This window comes from Schistocerca americana, chromosome 1 (assembly GCF_021461395.2).
Source record: "Schistocerca americana isolate TAMUIC-IGC-003095 chromosome 1, iqSchAmer2.1, whole genome shotgun sequence".
NCBI classification, from domain to species: domain Eukaryota; kingdom Metazoa; phylum Arthropoda; class Insecta; order Orthoptera; family Acrididae; genus Schistocerca; species Schistocerca americana.
In genome coordinates, this window is record NC_060119.1 from 132,688,490 (window position 1) to 132,710,181 (window position 21,692).

The following is a 21,692-nucleotide window of genomic DNA, read 5'->3' on the forward strand; positions in this document are numbered from 1 at the left end:
ATTGGTGTGGGTTGGTTTTCAGTAAATACTATGACCAAAAGTGCCATCTGCCTTCCTCCGGACAAGAACATTTAAGAATGGGAGTTGTCCGCTGTTCTCCATTTCCATTCTGAATTTTATGTTAAGGGTGGCATGAGTTCAGCTCTTCCAGAAAAACAAAGGACATTTCCCTGCCTTAGGACCAAATAAGAGGTGTCATCTATATATCTCGAGAAACAATTCGGTTGACTGGGGCCGATGCAAGTGCCTCATTTTCAAACCTCTCCATAAAATGGTTCATCACCACTGATGAGAGTGAGCTGCCCCTTGCCACCCCTTCTGTTTGCTCATAGAATTAACCCCCATTCAGGAAGTATGTTGAAGTTAAAATGTGCCTGAACAAGTTCAGGAGAGCACCATCAAACTTTTCTCCAATCAACTTTAGTGATTCATTCAATGGCACTTGATTGAACAAGGAAACCATGTTGAAGTTAACCAAAATGTCAGAATCAGTGATGTGTAACTGTTTCAGATGGTGTAGAAAATTGTCAGAGTTGTGATTGTGGTGCACATTTGCCCACATATGGTAAGGGCATCTTCTTCAGGTGCTGAAGAGTGGGATAGGTGACCACGCCAATGTTGCTATCATATGTAGAGGGACCCCTTCTCTGTGCCCTTGGGCAGTCCATAAAGCCTGGGTGGTACTAGAGCTTTTGGCCTCAGCTGCCTCAAGACTTTTTCAGATATGCAGGTTTCCTTTAAAAGAGCCCTGATCTTCATGTCCACCTTGTCAGTGCAGTCCTTTCTATTGGTCTGTATGCTGGGTCACCCACAAGTTGTCGGACTTTGATGTTTTAGTTAGTCTTCTGTAGAATGGTGGCAGTGTTCCCCTTATCTGCTGGTAGCACCGCAATGGTACCGTCCTCTTGGAGTTGTCTTGACAACCAGCTTCTCATCACATGTGATGTTAGATTTAGGCAGCTTGGTCTTGGTGAATTACCTTCACGTTTCCTGTCGGACATTTTCAGCTTCACTTGGAGGTAGTTTGAGAACCACCTGCTCAACCACACTGATAAAGGGCGCGACAGTGACACTCCTTAGGGTCACCGCAAAGTTGAGACTCCTGCTAAGTACCTTCAATATAGTCTCACCAAGTTGCTTCTCACTAAGGTTTTCATCCCACTTAATAGAACATTTTTTTACCATCTGAAGCAGTTACACATCACTGATTCTGCCATCTGTATTCATATGTTTGCTGCTTAAAATATTTTTCTCAGTCATAAAAGCACCTTTTGCCAATGCAATCTTTCTCTTCACTTTCATTAAGCTTCAGCTGTCGTATGATATTACTACCAAACAACAAAATTGTTTCATCTGATAAATTTTTATACTGGTTTAATTTCTCCAATATTTTTCTGTACTACAGTAGAACCTTGCTAATTCATTTCTTATGGTACTGAGAGCATGACTGAAATGCAAAAATGGTCACATTATCAGAGGAACACTTTTATTGACCTGTAACGTCACAACACTTTACAGTATAATTTTAATTTTCAGCAGAAAATACTGTCCAAAATATTTTTCCATGTTAAAACATTAACAAACTGTACATACCTTATTACAGTATTGCACTGACACACAAGTAATTTGCACTTTGTGTCTTATCACTGCTTGCATTGGACAATACTACTGCAAAGTCAGCTATGATACTGGCCAGTCGCAATGGTTCCTATATGTTGGAACACTGATGTCTGTTTACATGTAGAAATGACATCAGAACCTGAGGGTAACCAATCATACATATGTTCCATCTTTGTACGAGATTGGACGTATGACAGGATTTTTGACAAACAGAATATTATTAGATTGTCAACCCATGGGATACTAAAATTTTATGTGACAGATAATTGATAAAACGTGTATACATACGCAACAGTACGAACACAGACTCCTTTGTAGACCGCTACATGTGGTGTATGAAACTGTTTACACCATTTATGAAAGTACAGTATTGAAACTCAAATTTAGGGCACCCTTTTATGTTACAGTTACCTTGGTGAATACACTTTCCAAACCTTCTTTCATATTGCTGTTGAACTAAAATGTGATTTACCTGCGCTATACTTTGATTTTCTAATGAGAATTATAAGTCATTGGCTTACCTTCCCAACATTACTTTTAACCTTACCGTATTGTTTGTAATGAGTTGCTACAGATCTCTCTTGATTTTGCTGTAAACTTTCGTATTTAATGACTGTTGTGGCCCATGCTGCTGGCTGTTATTCTCATCATTGTGATTCGTGTATATTTGTCAAAGGAAATAAGGCATGACGGATGTCATTAGTAATGTATCTTATTGAATATTTTAGTGAGATTTGCTCTGCCATGGATTATCATTTCTGAATTGTATGAATGATGCTTATGCTGCTGCTGCTACTGCTGCACGTGTGTTCATGACTAATTTCTAAATTCTAATAGACCATGGAAGTCGTGAAGTTTTATCATCATCTCAGTAAAACAAAGTTACATAATTAATTTGTTACAGATTTAGATGCACATGTCTGTGGTCCTTGTACACATTGGAATCCATGTGTCACAGCACCATCAACAGAAGTGGCCAAAACAAAGTTGTGCGGCCCAATGATAAAATGGAGATTGGATGCAAATATTTGTTTTGGTGGCTCTAGTGGCATGTCACAGTACTACGGTGTATCTGCAAATAAACAATAATATAATTATTTAATTGTATTTATTTATTTATTTGAAGATTTAATTAAAGCTTCTCTACCCCCTGTACTCTGATGTGTCATTGTATCTTTTAGTCCTTAGGTAAGTGTCTCATGATCTGGCGCATAGTCACAATGCCTTTTATAGGGAACCTATCTATTTATGAGACGCCAGTGAAAATATCTTTCTTTTTATATTGCTTCCCTTTTTTGTTGCAAATTTCAGAAACAAACATTAGTGTCACCGCATTAAAGTATGTAAGGGTTCTATTATGTTGGCTAAATTGGGAAAAGTTGTTCAGAGACAAGTGTTCAGTGTTTTAGTAGGTCATTTTGTCATCCGATCAGGTACCTTAGGATGAGGTTGATATCAGACCTATAGTGATGACTGTGGTAGAGGTTGAAATAGGTTTTAAATTGTATAATTTGTTTTCATTTTTGTTTCTGCAGAAGTAGTTATGATTTTTAAACTTTTCAGTTGGAAGACAATCCTGAGAGAAGAGTTCTGGTGCTTGGTCTTAACAACTCTGGGAAGAGCACACTGTTAAATCAAGTGACAACAGGGAGCACTGATGTTAAAACTGTTAAACCCACTGAAGGATTCAGGGTCACCAGTCTGCAAAACAAAGATGTTTCGCTTAGCATCTGGGAGAGTGAGTATATGACAGGATTCCAACAAGTGTTATTGTTCACTCTAATTAAGCAGTGGTTCCCCAAGCACATGCAGGTTATTGTAAAGGCAGCTGATAGAGGCACCATTGAAAACAAGTCACTACAGTGTTAAGTACTATGGCCCATGTATTTAACATAAGCAGAGTTGTGTGGTGTACCGAGTCAGCTGTCTTTGCTCAAAATTTTCCCTGCTGCCAGATTGTAAAGCACTTTTGCATTCCAATGTTTAGTTTGCAGGTTCTTTCCAATCTAAAATTTTATGTAATATGGTGCCAATGATCCTGTTTTCAACCAGTAAAATTTTCAGTCTATAGATTAGTGTACTATCAGCACAGTTAATTGTCTGTATTCATAAGAATCAGAGACAAGAGAAAAACATATGTAGCAACTAGCGGTACTCTATGTAAGCAAATAATTCATTCTCTGCTAAATTCAGGTTGTAATTTAAGATTTGGTTTTCACTCCGATCACTTTCCCTTTTCAGTATGGGATGACTTATAATTTCCTTTGTTTCATAAAATGTCATATAATCTGTCATAAATTTACTTCATTATAATAACACAAAACCAGAGATATTATATACTTAGTACTCCCCAAAAAATGCACTGTCTCATTAACTTTTTTCAAAATAAATAATCATCATCCAAATGATCAAGATAGCACAGTTGAAAATAGATTTGCTCATTGCTAGTGACTTTCAGAATTCATAACCCCACAAGCAGTTATTTGATCTTCACCAAAACAACTTAAAGTTCTGTGTTTGCATCACAGAACACCACATATGCCATGTGTTAAAAACTTTTAAGTTGGTTAATTAGCTAGCTAGATTAGTACTGATCTCAGATTGAACATCATCACACAGATGATGTGACTTACCAAACGAAAGCGCTGGCAGGTCGATAGACACACAAACATACACACAAAATTGAAGCTTTCGCGCATATATATATATATATATATATATATATATATATATATATAAATAATGGTGTGTGTGTGTGTGTGTGTGTGTGTGTGTGTGTGTGTGTGTGTATAAAAAAAACAAAGATGAGGTGACTTACCGAACAAAAGCGCTGGCAGGTCGATAGACACACAAACATACACACAAAATTCAAGCTTTCGCAACAAACTGTTGCCTCATCAGGAAAGAGGGAAGGAGAGGGGAAGACGAAAGGAAGTGGGTTTTAAGGGAGAGGGTAAGGAGTCATTCCAATCCCGGGAGCGGAAAGACTCACCTTAGGGGGAAAAAAGGACAGGTATACACTCGCACACACGCACAGGATGGATATGTGCGTGTGTGCGAGTGTATACCTGTCCTTTTTTTCCCCCTAAGGTAAGTCTTTCCGCTCCCGGGATTAAAATGACTCCTTACCCTCTCCCTTAAAACCCACTTCCTTTCGTCTTCCCCTCTCCTTCCCTCTTTCCTGATGAGGCAACAGTTTGTTGCGAAAGCTTGAATTTTGTATGTATGTTTGTGTTTGTTTGTTTGTGTGTCTATCGACCTTTCAGCGCTTTTGTTCGGTAAGTCACCTCATCTTTGTTTTTATATATAATATATATATACACCCCCCACGGAGGGGTATCTGTTGAGAGGCGAGACAAACGTGTGGTTCCTGAAGAGGGGCAGCAGCCTTTTTCAGTAGTTGCAAGGGCAACAGTCTGGATGATTGACTGATCTGGCCTTGTAACAGTAACCGAAACGGCCTTGCTGTGCTGGTACTACGAACGGCTGAAAGCAAGGGGAAACTACAGCCATAATTTTTCCCGAGGGCATGCAGCTTTACTGTATGATTAAATGATGATGGCGTCCTCTTGGGTAAAAAATTCCAGAGGTAAAATAGTCCCCCATTCGGATCTCCGGGCGGGGACTACTCAAGAGGATGTCGTTATCAGGAGAAAGAAAACTGGCGTTCTACAGATCGGAACGTGGAATGTCAGATCCCTTAATCGGGCAGGTAGGTTAGAAAATTTAAAAAGGGAAATGGATAGGTTGAAGTTAGATATAGTGGGAATTAGTGAAGTTCAGTGGCAGGAGGAACAAGATTTCTGGTCAGGTGACTACAGGGTTATAAACACAAAATCAAATAGGGGTAATGCAGGAGTAGGTTTAATAATGAATAGGAAAATAGGAATGCGGGTAAGCTACTACAAAAAGCATAGTGAACGCATTATTGTGGCCAAGATAGATACGAAGCCCACACCTACTACAGTATTGCAAGTTTATATGCCAACTAGCTCTGCAGATGACGAAGAAATTGAGAAATGTATGATGAAATAAAAGAAATCATTCAGATTGTGAAGGGAGACGAAAATTTAATAGTCATGGGTGACTGGAATTCGAGTGTAGGAAAAGGGAGAGAAGGAAACATAGTAGGTGAATATGGATTGGGGCTAAGAAATGAAAGAGGAAGCCGTCTGGTAGAATTTTGCACAGAGCACAACATAATCATAGCTAACACTTGGTTTAAGAATCATGAAAGAAGGTTGTATACATGGAAGAACCCTGGAGATAGTAAAAGGTATCAGATAGATTATATAATGGTAAGACAGAGATTTAGGAACCAGGTTTTAAATTGTAAGACATTTCCAGGGGCAGATGTGGACTCTGACCACAATCTATTGGTTATGACCTGTAGATTAAAACTGAAGAAACTGCAAAAAGGTGGGAATTTAAGGAGATGGGACCTGGATAAACTGAAAGAACCAGAGGTTGTACAGAGTTTCAGGGAGAGCATAAGGGAACGATTGACAGGAATGGGGGAAAGAAATACAGTAGAAGAAGAATGGGTAGCTTCGAGGGATGAAGTAGCGAAGGCAGCAGAGGATCAAGTAGGTAAAAAGACGGCTAGTAGAAATCCTTGGGTAACAGAAGAAATATTGAATTTAATTGATGAAAGGAGAAAATACAAAAATGTAGCAAATGAAGCAGGCAAAAAGGAATACAAACGTCTCAAAAATGAGATCGACAGGAAGTGCAAAATGGCTAAGCAGGCACAGCTAGAGGACAAATGTAAGGATGTAGAGGCCTATCTCACTAGGGGTAAGATAGATACTGCCTACAGGAAAATTAAAGAGACATTTGGAGATAAGAGAACGACTTGTATGAATATCAAGAGCTCAGATGGAAACCCAGTTCTAAGCAAAGAAGGGAAAGCAGAAAGGTGGAAGGAGTATATAGAGGGTCTATACAAAGGCGATGTACTTGAGGACAATATTATGGAAATGGAAGAGGATGTAGATGAAGATGAAATGGGAGATATGATACGCGTGAAGAGTTTGACAGAGCACTGAAAGACCTGAGTCGAAACAAGGCCCCCGGAGTAGACAACATTCCATTGGAACTACTGACGGCCTTGGGAGAGCCAGTCCTGACAAAACTCTACCATCTGGTGAGCAAGATGTATGAAACAGGCGAAATACCCTCAGACTTCAAGAAGAATATAATAATTCCAATCCCAAAGAAAGCAGGTGTAAACAGACGTGAAAATTACCGAACTATCAGTTTAATAAGTCACAGCTGCAAAATACTAACACGAATTCTTTACAGATGAATGGAAAAACTAGTAGAAGCCAACCTTGGGGAAGATCAGTTTGGATTCCGTAGAAACACTGGAACACGTGAGGCAATACTGACCTTACGACTTATCTTAGAAGAAAGATTAAGGAAAGGCAAACCTACGTTTCTAGCATTTGTAGACTTAGAGAAAGCTTTTGACAATGTTAACTGGAATACTCTCTTTCAAATTCTAAAGGTGGCAGGGGTAAAATACAGGGAGCGAAAGGCTATTTACAATTTGTACAGAAACCAGATGGCAGTTATAAGAGTCGAGGGACATGAAAGGGAAGCAGTGGTTGAGAAGGGAGTAAGACAGGGTCGTAGCCTCTCCCCGATGTTATTCAATCTGTATATTGAGCAAGCAGTAAAGGAAACAAAAGAAAAATTCAGAGTAGGTATTAAAATTCATGGAGAAGAAATAAAAACTTTGAGGTTCGCCGATGACATTGTAATTCTGTCAGAGACAGCAAAGGACTTGGAAGAGCAGTTGAATGGAATGGACAGTGTCTTGAAAGGAGGATATAAGATGAACATCAACAAAAGCAAAACAAGGATAATGGAATGTGGTCTAATTAAGTCAGGTGATGCTGAGGGAATTAGATTAGGAAATGAGACACTTAAAGTAGTAAAGGAGTTTTGCTATTTGGGGAGCAAAATAACTGATGATGGTCGAAGTAGAGAGGATATAAAATGTAGACTGGCAATGGCAAGGAAAGTGTTTCTGAAGAAGAGAAATTTGTTAACATCGAGTATAGATTTAAGTGTCAGGAAGTCATTTCTGAAAGTATTTGTATGGAGTGTAGCCATGTATGGAAGTGAAACATGGACGATAAATAGTTTGGACAAGAAGACAATAGAAGCTTTCGAAATGTGGTGATACAGAAGAATGCTGAAGATTTGATGGGTAGATCACATAACTAATGAGGAAGTATTGAATAGGATTGGGGAGAAGAGAAGTTTGTGGCACAACTTGACCAGAAGAAGGGATCGGTTGGTAGGACATGTTCTGAGGCATCAGGGGATCACCAATTTAGTATTGGAGGGCAGTGTGGAGGGTAAAATCGTAGAGGGAGACCAAGAGATGAATACACTAAGCAGATTCAGAAGGATGTAGGTTGCAGTAGGCACTGGGAGATGAAAATCTTGCACAGGATAGAGTAGCATGGAGAGCTGCATCAAACCAGTCTCAGGACTGAAGACCACAACAACAACAACAACAACAACAACAACATCTATATATATATATATATATATATATATATATAGTTATAATAGAGGGAAACATTCCACGTAGGAAAAATATATCTAAAAACAAAGATAGTGTGACTTACCGAATGAAAGTGCTGGCAGGTCGACAGACACACAAACGTACACACAAAATTCAAGCTTTCGCAACAAACTGTTGCCTCATCAGGAAAGAAGGAATGAGAGGGAAAGACGAAAGGATGTGGGTTTTAAGGGAGAGGGTAAGGAGTCATTCCAATCCCGGGAGCGGGAAGACTTACCTTAGGGGGAAAAAAGGACAGGTATACACTCGCGCACACACACACATATCCATCCACACATATACAGACCAAGCAGACATATTTAAAGACAAAGAGTTTGGGCAGAGATGTCAGTCGAGGCAGAAGTGCAGGGGCAAAGATGTTGTTGGATGACAGGTGAGGTATGAGTGGCGGCAACTTGAAATTAGCGGAGATTGAGGCCTGGTGCATAACGGGAAGAGAGGATATATTGAAGAGCAAGTTCCCATCTCCGGGGTTCGGATAGGTTGGTGTTAGTGGGAAGTATCCAGATAACCCGGACGGTGTAACACTGTGCCAAGATGTGCTGTCCGTGCAGCAAGGCATGTTTAGCCGCAGGGTGATCCTCATTACCAACAAACACTGTCTGCCTGTGTCCATTCATGCGAATGGACAGTTTGTTGCTGGTCATTCCCACATAGAATGCGTCACAGTGTAGGCAGGTCAGTTGGTAGATCACGTGGGTGCTTTCACACGTGGCTCTGCCTTTGATCGTGTACACCTTCCGGGTTACAGGACTGGAGTAGCTAGTGGTGGGAGGGTGCATGGGACAGGTTTTATACCGGGGGCGGTTACAAGGGTAGGAGCCAGAGGGTAGGGAAGGTGGTTTGGGGATTTCATAGGGATGAACTAAGAGGTTACGAAGGTTAGGTGGACGGCGGAAAGACACTCTTGGTGGAGTGGGGAGGATTTCATGAAGGATGGATCTCATTTCAGGGCAGGATTTGAGGAAGTCATATCCCTGCTGGAGAGCCACATTCAGAATCTGATCCAGTCCCGGAAAGTATCCTGTCACAAGTGGGGCACTTTTGTGGTTCTTCTGTGGGAGGTTCTGGGTTTGAGAGGATGAGGAAGTGGCTCTGGTTATTTGCTTCTGTACCAGGTCGGGAGGGTAGTTGCGGGATGCGAAACCTTAGCCAGCTTCATCCTAACCCACAACTTCTTCACTTTTCAAGGCCAGACATACCAACAATTAAAGGGAACAACCATGGGTACCAGGATGGCCCCTTCGTACGCCAACCTATTCATGGGTTGCTTAGAGGAAGCCTTCTTGGTTACTCAGGCCTGCCAACCCAAAGTTTGGTACAGATTTATTGATGACATCTTCATGATCTGGACTCACAGTGAAGAAGAACTCCAGAATTTCCTCTCCAACCTCAACTCCTTTGGTTCCATCAGCTTCACCTGGTCCTACTCCAAATCCCATGCCACTTTCCTTGATGTTGACCTCCACCTGTCCAATGGCCAGCTTCACACGTCCGTCCACATCAAACCCACCAACAAGCAACAGTACCTCCATTATGACAGCAGCCACCCATTCCACATCAAACGGTCCCTTCCCTACAGCCTAGGTCTTCGTGGCAAACGAATCTGCTCCAGTCCGGAATCCCTGAAGCATTACACCAACAATCTGACAACAGCTTTCGCATCCCGCAACTACCCTCCCGACCTGGTACAGAAGCAAATAACCAGAGCCACTTCCTCATCCTCTCAAACCCAGAACCTCCCACAGAAGAACCACAAAAGTGCCCCACTTGTGACAGGATACTTTCCGGGACTGGATCAGATTCTGAATGTGGCTCTCCAGCAGGGATACGACTCCCTCAAATCCTGCCCTGAAATGAGATCCATCCTTCATGAAATCCTCCCCACTCCACCAAGAGTGTCTTTCCGCCGTCCACCTAACCTTCGTAACCTCAGTTCATCCCTATGAAATCCCCAAACCACCTTCCCTACCCTCTGGCTCCTACCCTTGTAACCGCCCCCGGTGTAAAACCTGTCCCATGCACCCTCCCACCACTAGCTACTCCAGTCCTGTAACCCGGAAGGTGTACACGATCAAAGGCAGAGCCACGTGTGAAAGCACCCACGTGATCTACCAACTGACCTGCCTACACTGTGACGCATTCTATGTGGGAATGACCAGCAACAAACTGTCCATTCGCATGAATGGACACAGGCAGACAGTGTTTGTTGGTAATGAGGATCACCCTGCGGCTAAACATGCCTTGCTGCACGGACAGCACATCTTGGCACAGTGTTACACCGTCCGGGTTATCTGGATACTTCCCACTAACACCAACCTATCCGAACCCCGGAGATGGGAACTTGCTCTTCAATATATCCTCTCTTCCCGTTATGCACCAGGCCTCAATCTCCGCTAATTTCAAGTTGCCGCCACTCATACCTCACCTGTCATCCAACAACATCTTTGCCCCTGCACTTCTGCCTCGACTGACATCTCTGCCCAAACTCTTTGTCTTTAAATATGTCTGCTTGGTCTGTATATGTGTGGATGGATATGTGTGTGTGTGCGCGAGTGTATACCCGTCCTTTTTTCCCCCTAAGGTAAGTCTTCCCGCTCCCGGGATTGGAATGACTCCTTACCCTCTCCCTTAAAACCCACATCCTTTCGTCTTTCCCTCTCCTTCCTTCTTTCCTGATGAGGCAACAGTTTGTTGCGAAAGCTTGAATTTTGTGTGTATGTTTGTGTTTGTTTGTGTGTCTGTCGACCTGCCAGCACTTTCATTTGGTGTGTGTGTGTGTGTGTGTGTGTGTGTGTGTGTGTGTGTGTGTGTGTGTGTGTCTATATATATATATATATATATATATATATATATATATATATATATAAAAAACAAAGATGATGTGACTTACCATACGAATGCGCTGGCAGGTCGATAGAAACACAAACAGACACATCCATACACACAAAATTCAAGCTTTCGCAACAAACTGTTGCCTCATCAGCAAAGAGGGAAGGAGAGTTAAAGACGAAAGGAAGTGGGTTTTAAGGGAGAGGGTAAGGAGTCATTCCAATCCCGGGAGCGGAAAGACTTACCTTAGGGGGAAAAAAGGAGGGATATACACTCGCGCGCACACACACACATATCCATCCACACATATACAGACACTATTTGTGTTTCTATCGACCTGCCAGCGCTTTCGTATGGTAAGTCACATCATCTTTGTTTTTAAATTTTTTTTTCCCGCGTGGAGTGTTTCCCTCTATTATATTGAATCATTATATTATATATATATATATATAATGGAAGGAAACATTCCACGTGGGAAAAATTATATATAAAAACAAAGATGAGGTGACTTACCGAACAAAAGCGCTGGCAGGTCGATAGACACACAAACATACACACAAAATTCAAGCTTTCGCAACAAACTGTTGCCTCATCAGGAAAGAGGGAAGGAGAGGGGAAGACGAAAGGAAGTGGGTTTTAAGGGAGAGGGTAAGGAGTCATTCCAATCCCGGGAGGGGAAAGACTTACCTTAGGGGAAAAAAAGGACAGGTATACACTCGCACACACGCACATATCCATCCACACATACAGACACAAGCAGACATATTTAAAGACAAAGAGTTTGGGCAGAGATGTCAGTCGAGGCAGAAGTGTAGAGGCAAAGAAGTTGTTGAAAGACAGGTGAGGTATGAGTGGCAGCAACTTGAAATTAGCGGAGATTGAGGCCTGGCGGATGACGAGAAGAGAGGATATACTGAAGGGCAAGTTCCCATCTCCGGAGTTCGGATAGGTTGGTGTTGGTGGGAAGTATCCAAATAACCCGGACGGTGTAACACTGTGCCAAGATGTGTTGGCTGTGCACCAAGGCATGTTTAGCCACAGGGTGATCCTCATTACCAACAAACACTGTCTGCCTGTGTCCATTCATGCGAATGGACAGTTTGTTGCTGGTCATTCCCACATAGAATGCATCACAGTGTAGGCAGGTCAGTAGGTAAATCACGTGGGTGCTTTCACACGTGGCTCTGCCTCTGATCGTGTACACCTTCCGGGTTGCAGGACTGGAGTAGGTGGTGGTGGGAGGGTGCATGGGACAGGTTTTGCATCGGGGGCGGTTACAAGGATAGGAGCCAGAGGGTAGGGAAGGTGGTTTGGGGATTTCATAGGGATGAACTAACAGGTTACGAAGGTTAGGTGGACGGCGGAAAGACACTCTTGGTGGAGTGGGGAGGATTTCATGAAGGATGGATCTCATTTCAGGGCAGGATTTGAGGAAGTCGTATCCCTGCTGGAGAGCCACATTCAGAGTCTGGTCCAGTCCCGGAAAGTATCCTGTCACAAGTGGGGCACTTTTGTGGTTCTTCTGTGAGGGATTCTGGGTTTGAGGGGACGAGGAAGTGGCTCTGGTTACTTGCTTCTGTACCAGGTCGGGATGGTAGTTGCGGGATGCGAAAGCTGTTTTCAGGTTGTTGGTGTAATGATTCAGGGAAGTCGGACTGGAGCAGATTCGTTTGCCACGAAGACCTAGGCTGTAGGGAAGGGACCGTTTGATGTGGAATGGGTGGCTGCTGTCATAATGGAGGTACTGTTGCTTGTTGGTGGGTTTGATGTGGACGGACGTGTGAAGTTGGCCATTGGACAGGTGGAGGTCAACGTCAAGGAAAGTGGCATGGGATTTGGAGTAGGACCAGGTGAAACTGATGGAACCAAAGGAGTTGAGGTTGGAGAGGAAATTCTGGAGTTCTTCTTCACTGTGAGTCCAGATCATGAAGATGTCATCAATAAATCTGTACCAAACTTTGGGTTGGCAGACTTGGGTAACCAAGAAGGCTTCCTCTAAGCGACCCATGAATAGGTTGGCATACGAGGGGGCCATCCTGGTGCCCATGGCTGTTCCCTTTAATTGTTGGTATGTCAGGCCCTCAAAAGTGAAGAAGTTGTGGGTCAGGATGAAGCTGGCTAAGGTGATGAGGAAAGAGGTTTTAGGTAGGGTGGCAGGTGATCGGCGTGAAAGGAAATGCTCCATCGCAGCGAGACCCTGGACGTGCGGAATATTTGTGTATAAGGACGTGGCATCAATGGTTACAAGGATGGTTTCCGGGGGTAACAGATTGGGTAAGGATTCCAGGCGTTCAAGGAAGTGGTTGGTGTCCTTGATGAAGGATGGGAGACTGCATGTAATGGGTTGAAGGTGTTGATCTACGTAGGCAGAGATACGTTCTGTGGGGGCTTGGTAACCAGCTACAATGGGGCGGCCGGGATGATTGGGTTTGTGGATTTTAGGAAGAAGGTAGAAGGTAGGGGTTCGGGGTGTCGGTGGGGTCAGGAGGTTGATGGAGTCAGGTGAAAGGTTTTGCAGGGGGCCTAAGGTTCTGAGGATTCCTTGAAGCTCCGCCTGGACATCGGGAATGGGGTTACCTTGGCAAACTTTGTATGTGGTGTTGTCTGAAACCTGACGCAGTCCCTCAGCCACATACTCCCGACGATCAAGTACCACGGTCGTGGAACCCTTGTCCGCCGGAAGAATGACGATGGATCGGTCAGCCTTCAGATCACGGATAGCCTGGGCTTCAGCAGTGGTGATGTTGGGTGTAGGATTAAGGTTTTTTAAGAAGGATTGAGATGCAAGGCTGGAAGTCAGAAATTCCTGGAAGGTTTGGAGAGGGTGATTTTGAGGAAGAGGAGGTGGGTCCCGCTGTGACGGAGGACGGAACTGTTCCAGGCAGGGTTCAATTTGGATGGTGTCTTGATGAGTCGGATCATTAGGAGTAGGATTAGGATCATTTTTCTTCGTGGCAAAGTGATACTTCCAGCAGAGAGCACGAGTGTAGGACAGTAAATCTTTGACGAGGGCTGTTTGGTTGAATCTGGGAGTGGGGCTGAAGGTGAGGCCTTTGGATAGGACAGAGGTTTCGGATTGGGAGAGAGGTTTGGAGGAAAGGTTAACTACTGAATTAGGGTGTTGTGGTTCCAGATTGTGTTGATTGGAATTTTGAGGTTTTGGAGGGAGTGGAGCTGGAAGTGGGAGATTGAGTAGATGGGAGAGACTGGGTTTGTGTGCAATGAGAGGAGGTTGAGGTTTGCTGGAAAGGTTGTGAAGGGTGAGTGAGTTGCCTTTCCGGAGGTGGGAAACCAGGAGATTGGATAGTTTTTTGAGGTGGAGGGTGGCATGCTGTTCTAATTTACGGTTGGCCTGTAGGAGGATGCTCTGAACAGCCGGTGTGGATGTGGGAGAGGAAAGATTAAGGACTTTTATTAAGGATAGGAGTTGACGGGTGTGTTCATTGGCTGAGTTGATGTGTAGGTGAAGGATTAGGTGGGTGAGGGCAATGGATTGTTCAGTTTGGAACTGGTATAGGGACTGATGGAAGGAAGGGTTGCAGCCAGAGATGGGAACTTTGAGTGTGAGGCCTTTGGGGGTAATGCCAAATGTCAGACAAGCCTGAGAAAATAAAATATGCAAGCGTAATCTGGCTAGGGCGAAGGCATGTTTGCGAAGGGAATGTAAATAAAACTTAATGGGGTCATTGTGGGGGTGTTGTGAGGGTGACATGGTATTAGAAGGTGGAAAGTGTAACATGAGGTTGAAATGAAAATGAAAGTAAAAATATATGGGGAGAGATAAAGGTGAACCGGAAAGAAACTGGAGATCTGGAATGAAAAAAGGCGAAAAGGTGTTGGTTACAGCTGGGCTATGTTGGACTTGGGTTGGTAGACAACGATGTGCATAAAGGTTAGGTGGTTGTGTTGCCGCCAAAACACGTTAAAGGACGGAGAGATTCGGGAAAATTTCGAAAAAACTGCGTGTAGTATATTAAAAGGAGTGGTATTGTGGTGGCAGATTATGAAAATGAGGCTAACAATTGTCTGACGAAGAAATAATGGCGTTAAAACCTGTGGGAAGCGGCTAAAAATGATCAGTGATGTGGGAAAAACGGAAATGGAAATAAGGGGAAAGTTATTAGAACTGGCCGAAATGGTTGTTTAAAAGGTGAAAGGAGCTGTTTGTGAACTAGAAACGGTGGATATTATAGCGGCGGTAGTGCTGAAAGCGGCAAAAAAAAAAAAAAAAAAATATTTTTTTGGTTATGGTTTGGAAGTGGGTTACGTATTATTGAGTATATATATAGGCGGGATAAAATAGTATAGCAGATTACGGTAAAAAGGAGAAGGTGAATACAAAGTGAAACTACTGGCAAAAACAGAAAGAGGAATCTTTTCTGTCGTCTTATTTTCCTCTTTGGTCTTTAAATATGTCTGCTTGTGTCTGTATATGTGTGGATGGATATGTATGTGTGTGCGAGTGTATACCCGTCCTTTTTTCCCCCTAAGGTAAGTCTTTCCGCTCCCGGGATTGGAATGACTCCTTACCCTCTCCCTTAAAACCCACATCCTTTCGTCTTTCCCTCTCCTTCCTTCTTTCCTGATGAGGCAACAGTTTGTTGCGAAAGCTTGAATTTTGTGTGTATGTTTGTGTTTGTTTGTGTGTCTGTCGACCTGCCAGCACTTTCATTTGGTAAGTCACATCATCTTTGTTTTTAGATATATATTTCCTACGTGGAATGTTTCCCTCTATTATAACCATATCATATATATATACCAAACAAAGGTGCTGGCAGGTCGATAGACACACAAACATACACACAAAATTCAAGCTTTCACAACAAACTGTTGCTTCATCAGGAAAGAGGGAAGGAGTGGGAAAGACGAAATGATGTGGGTTTTAAGGGAGAGGGTAAGGAGTCATTCCAATCCCGGGAGTGGAAAGACTTACCTTAGGGGGAAAAAAGGACAGGTATACACTCGCCCGCGCGCACACACACACACACACACACACACACACACACACACACACACACACACACACACACATCCATCCGCACATACACGGACACAAAGAGCAGAGACGCGAGCAGTCTCCACCCGTGTTCTGCAAAAACAGAATTGACACATTGTCACTGGAATCTCTAATTTGTTCTGGTGTTCTGAGGGTCCTGTTTGAAATCCTTGATGGACCGGGATTATTCGGTTCACTCATTTCAAAATAAGAAACAGTGAGCAAAGCGTAACACAAAACATTTGCGAATGGCTACCATGCAGTTGCTTGTTGAGATTGGCAGACTTTTGTTAATGAGGTTGCTCAAGCCTGACCTCGAGTGCTACTTGGCACACACACAGTTTGTAATACCAGCCATCTAAAACTGCCATGTTAAAAGTGTCTGCATTATAGCTAGTAAACATATGTGTTTATTTGTTTTAAGATGCTAAATCCTACAATTGAGTACTTGGTTGTATTACACACCTTGTATGTTGTATAGACCATTCAACTGCCCACTGTTGGCATGCCACTAGAACATCAAGCATACTGATACTGCATTGGCTTTATGCATTTATTATTAGCAAACACTTTGATAAGTGCATTATCTTGGGAGGTTGGGCCTTGCTATATGACATGCAATACCAGTAATCGAAAACTGGTTACGTTTTTTATATTTCTATGCAGAAAGTAAAGCTATTTCAAACAATTAGATTAAAAACAGCCGACCCGTTGCAAAGGATAAAGTAGTCTTTACCTAGGTTTCGATAAGTTTAAACCTATCTTCTTCAGAAGTCGGTAGTATTATATTAACATGGAGTGATACGTCATTGCCATTTTTACAAACATCTCCATAGCTCCATTAGTCAAAATCAAATATAGCCCTAAGAGTAGGGTTTGTCAGATAAATAAAATTAAGTACATGGAAGTTGGAGAGCGCATAAGCTTATGCTCTTAGGGCTATATTTGATTTGACTAATGATTTTGACTAATGGAGCTATGGAGATGTTTGTAAAAATGGCAATGACGTATCACTCCATGTTAATATAATACTGCCGACTTCTGAAGAAGATAGGTTTAAACTTATCGAAACCTAGGTAAAGACTACTTTATCCTTTGCAATGGGTCGGCTGTTTTTAATCTAATTACGTGGAACCGTTGCTGTTACGCAGCTATGTTTAAAATAATGCTATTTCAAACTATTTGTAATAAAAGAATTCATCTGTATAAAATTTGCAGTAAATTCCTGTTGGGAAATTTCATGTTTTCACATTTTGAGACAGAATTTACCATCTGTATTCACATTTATTGCAAATTTTTCTTGTCCCTAATGATTATAGGAGCTACACTAGGAGCTCCATTACTCTTATTACATTATTCTTTTTATCATCAGTACGTAAGTTTTACTAATTTTAATTTGTTGTATTAGTGTGTTATGCTTCAAATAAATAAGACCTCATCAGGCAAACATAATGAGTTGATTAATTTCACACCACTGCCCTTCTAATTAGTAATCTGGGGTATTCTAGGTCACAAATTTTTGATTTGGCTTAATGCAGGAACAAAGTTACAAATGTTAAGAGTCTAACTCAAATTTGTGTGGACTTCTCCCTCCATCACAACTATAACATCATTGGCACCTTCTGGGCAAAAACTTCAGACTCCTTGGTCTGAAAGATCTATTGTGTCTGCAAGTGACATCACAGGATTTGCTTGCGTACTAAATTCCCTGTAATATTTACTACGTCACTGTAATGAGAACCCTTTTCTTATCTAGCTCAGCAATTCATACTATTTACCCCTTTCGGCTGACTGCATATTCTTTTAGTTCTCGTAACTTACAGCCCTACCATTGTGTGTCGTACTTTATAGTAAGACAGCAACTTGTTCTAATTACCCCAATATTAAGTTGTATATCTTTATTACGTCGTGCAGGGAAGCCTTGTCTCAAGACCAGCCAAGCTTGATGGCTGTGTAACACGTTCTCTTAACTACATATTATTACTCACATAATACTCATCTGATCTTAATAATTGCATAATTTTCTTACTATGGCGTAGGCTATCACATCTAAATCATGAGTTAGCAACCAAGAAATAAATAACTACTAAATGAATTATAAAAAATATAAATTTTCCTTCCCCTTAATATTGGAGCCAGTGCAGTACTTATAAAAAACAAAAAAAAGAAGAAAAAATCACCACCGCTTGTACAGACTGAAATTTTCTTCAACAATGTCAGCTCGGTATATTGTTTTCTTTCTCATGTGAAACACGCAGTACCATGACACACTTTCGTACCTAGTAATGGTTGTAAAGCAAATTGCACATCTTTCCCTAGCGTTATTTAGATGCTACTCAAAAATCCGTTTGTTCCTTCCTCACTTCATTTCATATGGGCTAGTGTCTATCAATTTTAAAGTGTGTTCATACTGTTCTGCATGAGACCAATTATTTTTTTTTTTTAAATGATTTACAAAACTTTTGCCAGTTGGTAAACTAACTATGTGCAACACTTACCATTCTGTGCATCCCTTCACACCTCTTCCACCCCCATCCCCCTCCACCCTTCACCCCCCACACCCCAAACCTAGGTATCCAGTAACGAACTGAATCTTTCTTTTTTGGTTCCCTCAGGTGGGAAGTGTGCACTCGAATGTTCTGAAAGATATGATTACCTGGTTTAAAGATAGGAAAGTTATTTGATAGTTCGTTGCTTTTGAAACCAAATTCATCCCTTAGTACCTCCTCACATTCTCTTTCCGACCTCTCACATTCAGAATGTATATTTTTTCCTTGCTTCCCAAATATCAATCTTCAATTCTCCTTTTACATCCTTCATATCAGTCGTTATTTCTCTTATTGCCTCTTTATTATCTTTAAGTACCTTGTGCCCCATTTCTTTAATCAGTTGTATTGGGTTAGTGCACATGTTCCTAGTGTTTTTCCAAAAGTTTAAAAAACGCAACAGATACATGTAACACAGACTTCTGTCATCAATAACATGTTCTCCTTCACTATTTATAACAGTCTGCCGATGCTGCCGTAACTTTATGTTTCAATTACTGTAGAAATCATGTGGTTTTGAGGTAAAGAGCTCGTCGCCCATGTTCAGAGTGTGTTTTCATCCAGAAAGGAAGTTCCTTGAAGGTTGTCTGATAGAGAGCGGAGAAGGTGAAAATCGGAGAGCGCAGGATCAGGTGAGTGAGATGGATGTGGAGTGACTTCCCAACCCAACTCCTGTGTAGTGTTTTTTGTCAGTCTAGCAGAATGCAGGTGTGCATTATCGTGGAGTAGCATCACTTCACACAGTTTTCCTGCTCATAGTTCTTGGATTGTATCTGCAAGACATCTCAGTTGTAGACAATAAAAGTCAGCAATAATGGGTACACCTCGGGGAAGCAATTCATAGTACACCACACTGCCACTCTTCCTACAGATTTATAATATTACCTTTTGTGGGTGTGCCCAGATCTTTGTACGGGCACTCGCAGATTTGTGAGGCCTCAGCTATTCCTTTCTTTTCCTTATGTTAGCATAAAGACACTGTTTCTCGTCACCAGCAATGATACAGGATAGGAATGGTCGGTGTTGGTTGTGAGGCAATTGATGATGAGCAAGCAGAGATGCATGTGTTGCAACCTGCTTATTTTTGCGATTTTGGCTTAGAGCATGCGGTACCCATTCACAAGATTTTTGAACCCTACTCATTGCACAATGGTGGAATGATCACAGTTCATCTGATTTGCCAGTTCTTGAGTACACTGACATGGATAATTGTTGATTAAATCGTTTAAACTATCTTCATCAAATTCTGAATGTCTTGCTGAACGTTGAGTCACTAATGTCGAAACAATCCTCCTTACAATGAGAAAACCGTTTTCTTGCCATGCTCTGTCCAATGGCATTATCTCTATACACGGCACAAATGTTTCTGGCTGCCACCACACTGCTGTCACCCACTGTATTGAACTCTTGGAAGTGTTCTGATTTCTTCACTTGGCACTCCCATTTTCTAACATCCACAGCTCCCAATGACAATATGTAAATTCAGATAGCAACATTGAATTACAAATAAAAACTGACATTCAATAAATAAACCCATAACTCATGTTTCTTATTTGAATGTTTCAGTTTAAAAAACCTAATTTATATGTTTTCTACACAAGTACGCAATAATAATGATTATCTACTATTGACACACAATAAGTAAATTATTATTATTATTAGGGTAGGTTAATAGTTCTGCTGATAATTGTGTATTGCCTCTCCTAGTCCATGTCTCAGAGATAGTGTCTGTTCATATATATTGCAATAGTCACTGAACAAAAATTTCTGTCAGTTGATCTGAGTCACTAAGTATTTCTACTGTAGTAAATTAGTATTAACTGCAAGCATTGATTGAGATAAGAGGGATGCTCCTGTGGAATGCTGCAGCTGCTCTTGTAGCGATGTGTTGCCAATGAATATGATTTAGCACCACAAACTCAGACAGCACCAACAACAAGAGCCAATTCAGTTATGTACCTCAGAAACCTGCCAAACTCAGATTAATAGTGCCACCTGGACAAAGAAGTCTTATCTTTATTCTTGCTTAGTCTTGCATCTTTGTCTTCTTTCATGTATCTGCTTTCTTCCAGATGATCTTGCAAAGGTAAAAGAAAGGACAAGGGACAGGTAACATAAGAACTGAATAGGTAAAAACCATGATATAATTGAATATGCGGGGTGTAAGGGGTATGCCTGTGGAAGGTGAGCATGCCATAGCTGTTTGGAGCAGCCAACTGCTACGTTAGGGTGTGCCGAAGTGCAGAGTGTTAGGAAGGAAGATTGGTTGTTGTCAGGTCAGAGAGAGAGAGAGAGAGAGAGAGAGAGAGAGAGAGAGAGTCCTATGAATCCAACTTGGTGCTCACATCCCCCAGAACTCAAATGACCATATTCCCACATTCCTTACATTACAGTTGTAAGGCATGCCCCAGAAGCAGGCTTTAGGCAGTATGAACCACTCTTGACTTGCAACATTGGCCATTCCAGTGCAAAAGTCATGGATACAGTTGCAGGAACAGACAACAACTCAGTGTGAAATGAAATTTAACAACTCAAAATCATTAATAAACTGCTCCTGAATTCCTGCAAGTAAGTGGCCACTTGCGCAACCCTCCCTTTCTCTGCAGGAGTGGTGACTGACAGTGTTAAAATATATTACCAGACACTCCTTTGCAAAGACAACTTGCCCAAATAGGGGACTTACAGACTATTTGGGAGGGGGGGGGGGGGGGTTGTTAAAGAATCTGAAATTTTTGATGTAAGGACATAAGTGCACAAAAATGTATAATTGGATAAGGCAGGGACACAGTTATCAACAACGGGTTTTATATTGTGCAAATTGTCTGCATAAACCAGGCTTCAGAAACTAGTGAAGCGGCAGCTGGGCAGTGGGATGTAGATATAAGGTGAATGCGCTGGTGGTGGGTGGTGACATCGCCTACTCGGTAGTGCATGCATTAGGAATTGGTGGTATGAATACACAGCACTCCAACCAATGAGCATTAGAGGGTGCCTTGGAGGATGTAATAAAATGAAAGCGGAATAATGTAGAATGGACCCTACATCTGTAATAATTAATACCTCATCCAGACCTGTTCAAAATACAGTTATATCGAGA

General features: G+C 41.9%; 1 protein-coding gene across 1 annotated transcript in view; it reads left to right on the forward strand.

The window, feature by feature from the left end:
- LOC124620624 (ADP-ribosylation factor-like protein 3) overlaps window positions 1–21,692 on the forward strand; it is a 55,929-nt gene that overhangs the window by 9,963 nt on the left and 24,274 nt on the right. The window contains exon 2 of the mRNA XM_047147082.1: window positions 3,184–3,358. Within this exon, the coding sequence (XP_047003038.1) occupies window positions 3,184–3,358 (175 nt within the window). The remainder of the gene's footprint in view (window positions 1–3,183; window positions 3,359–21,692) is intronic.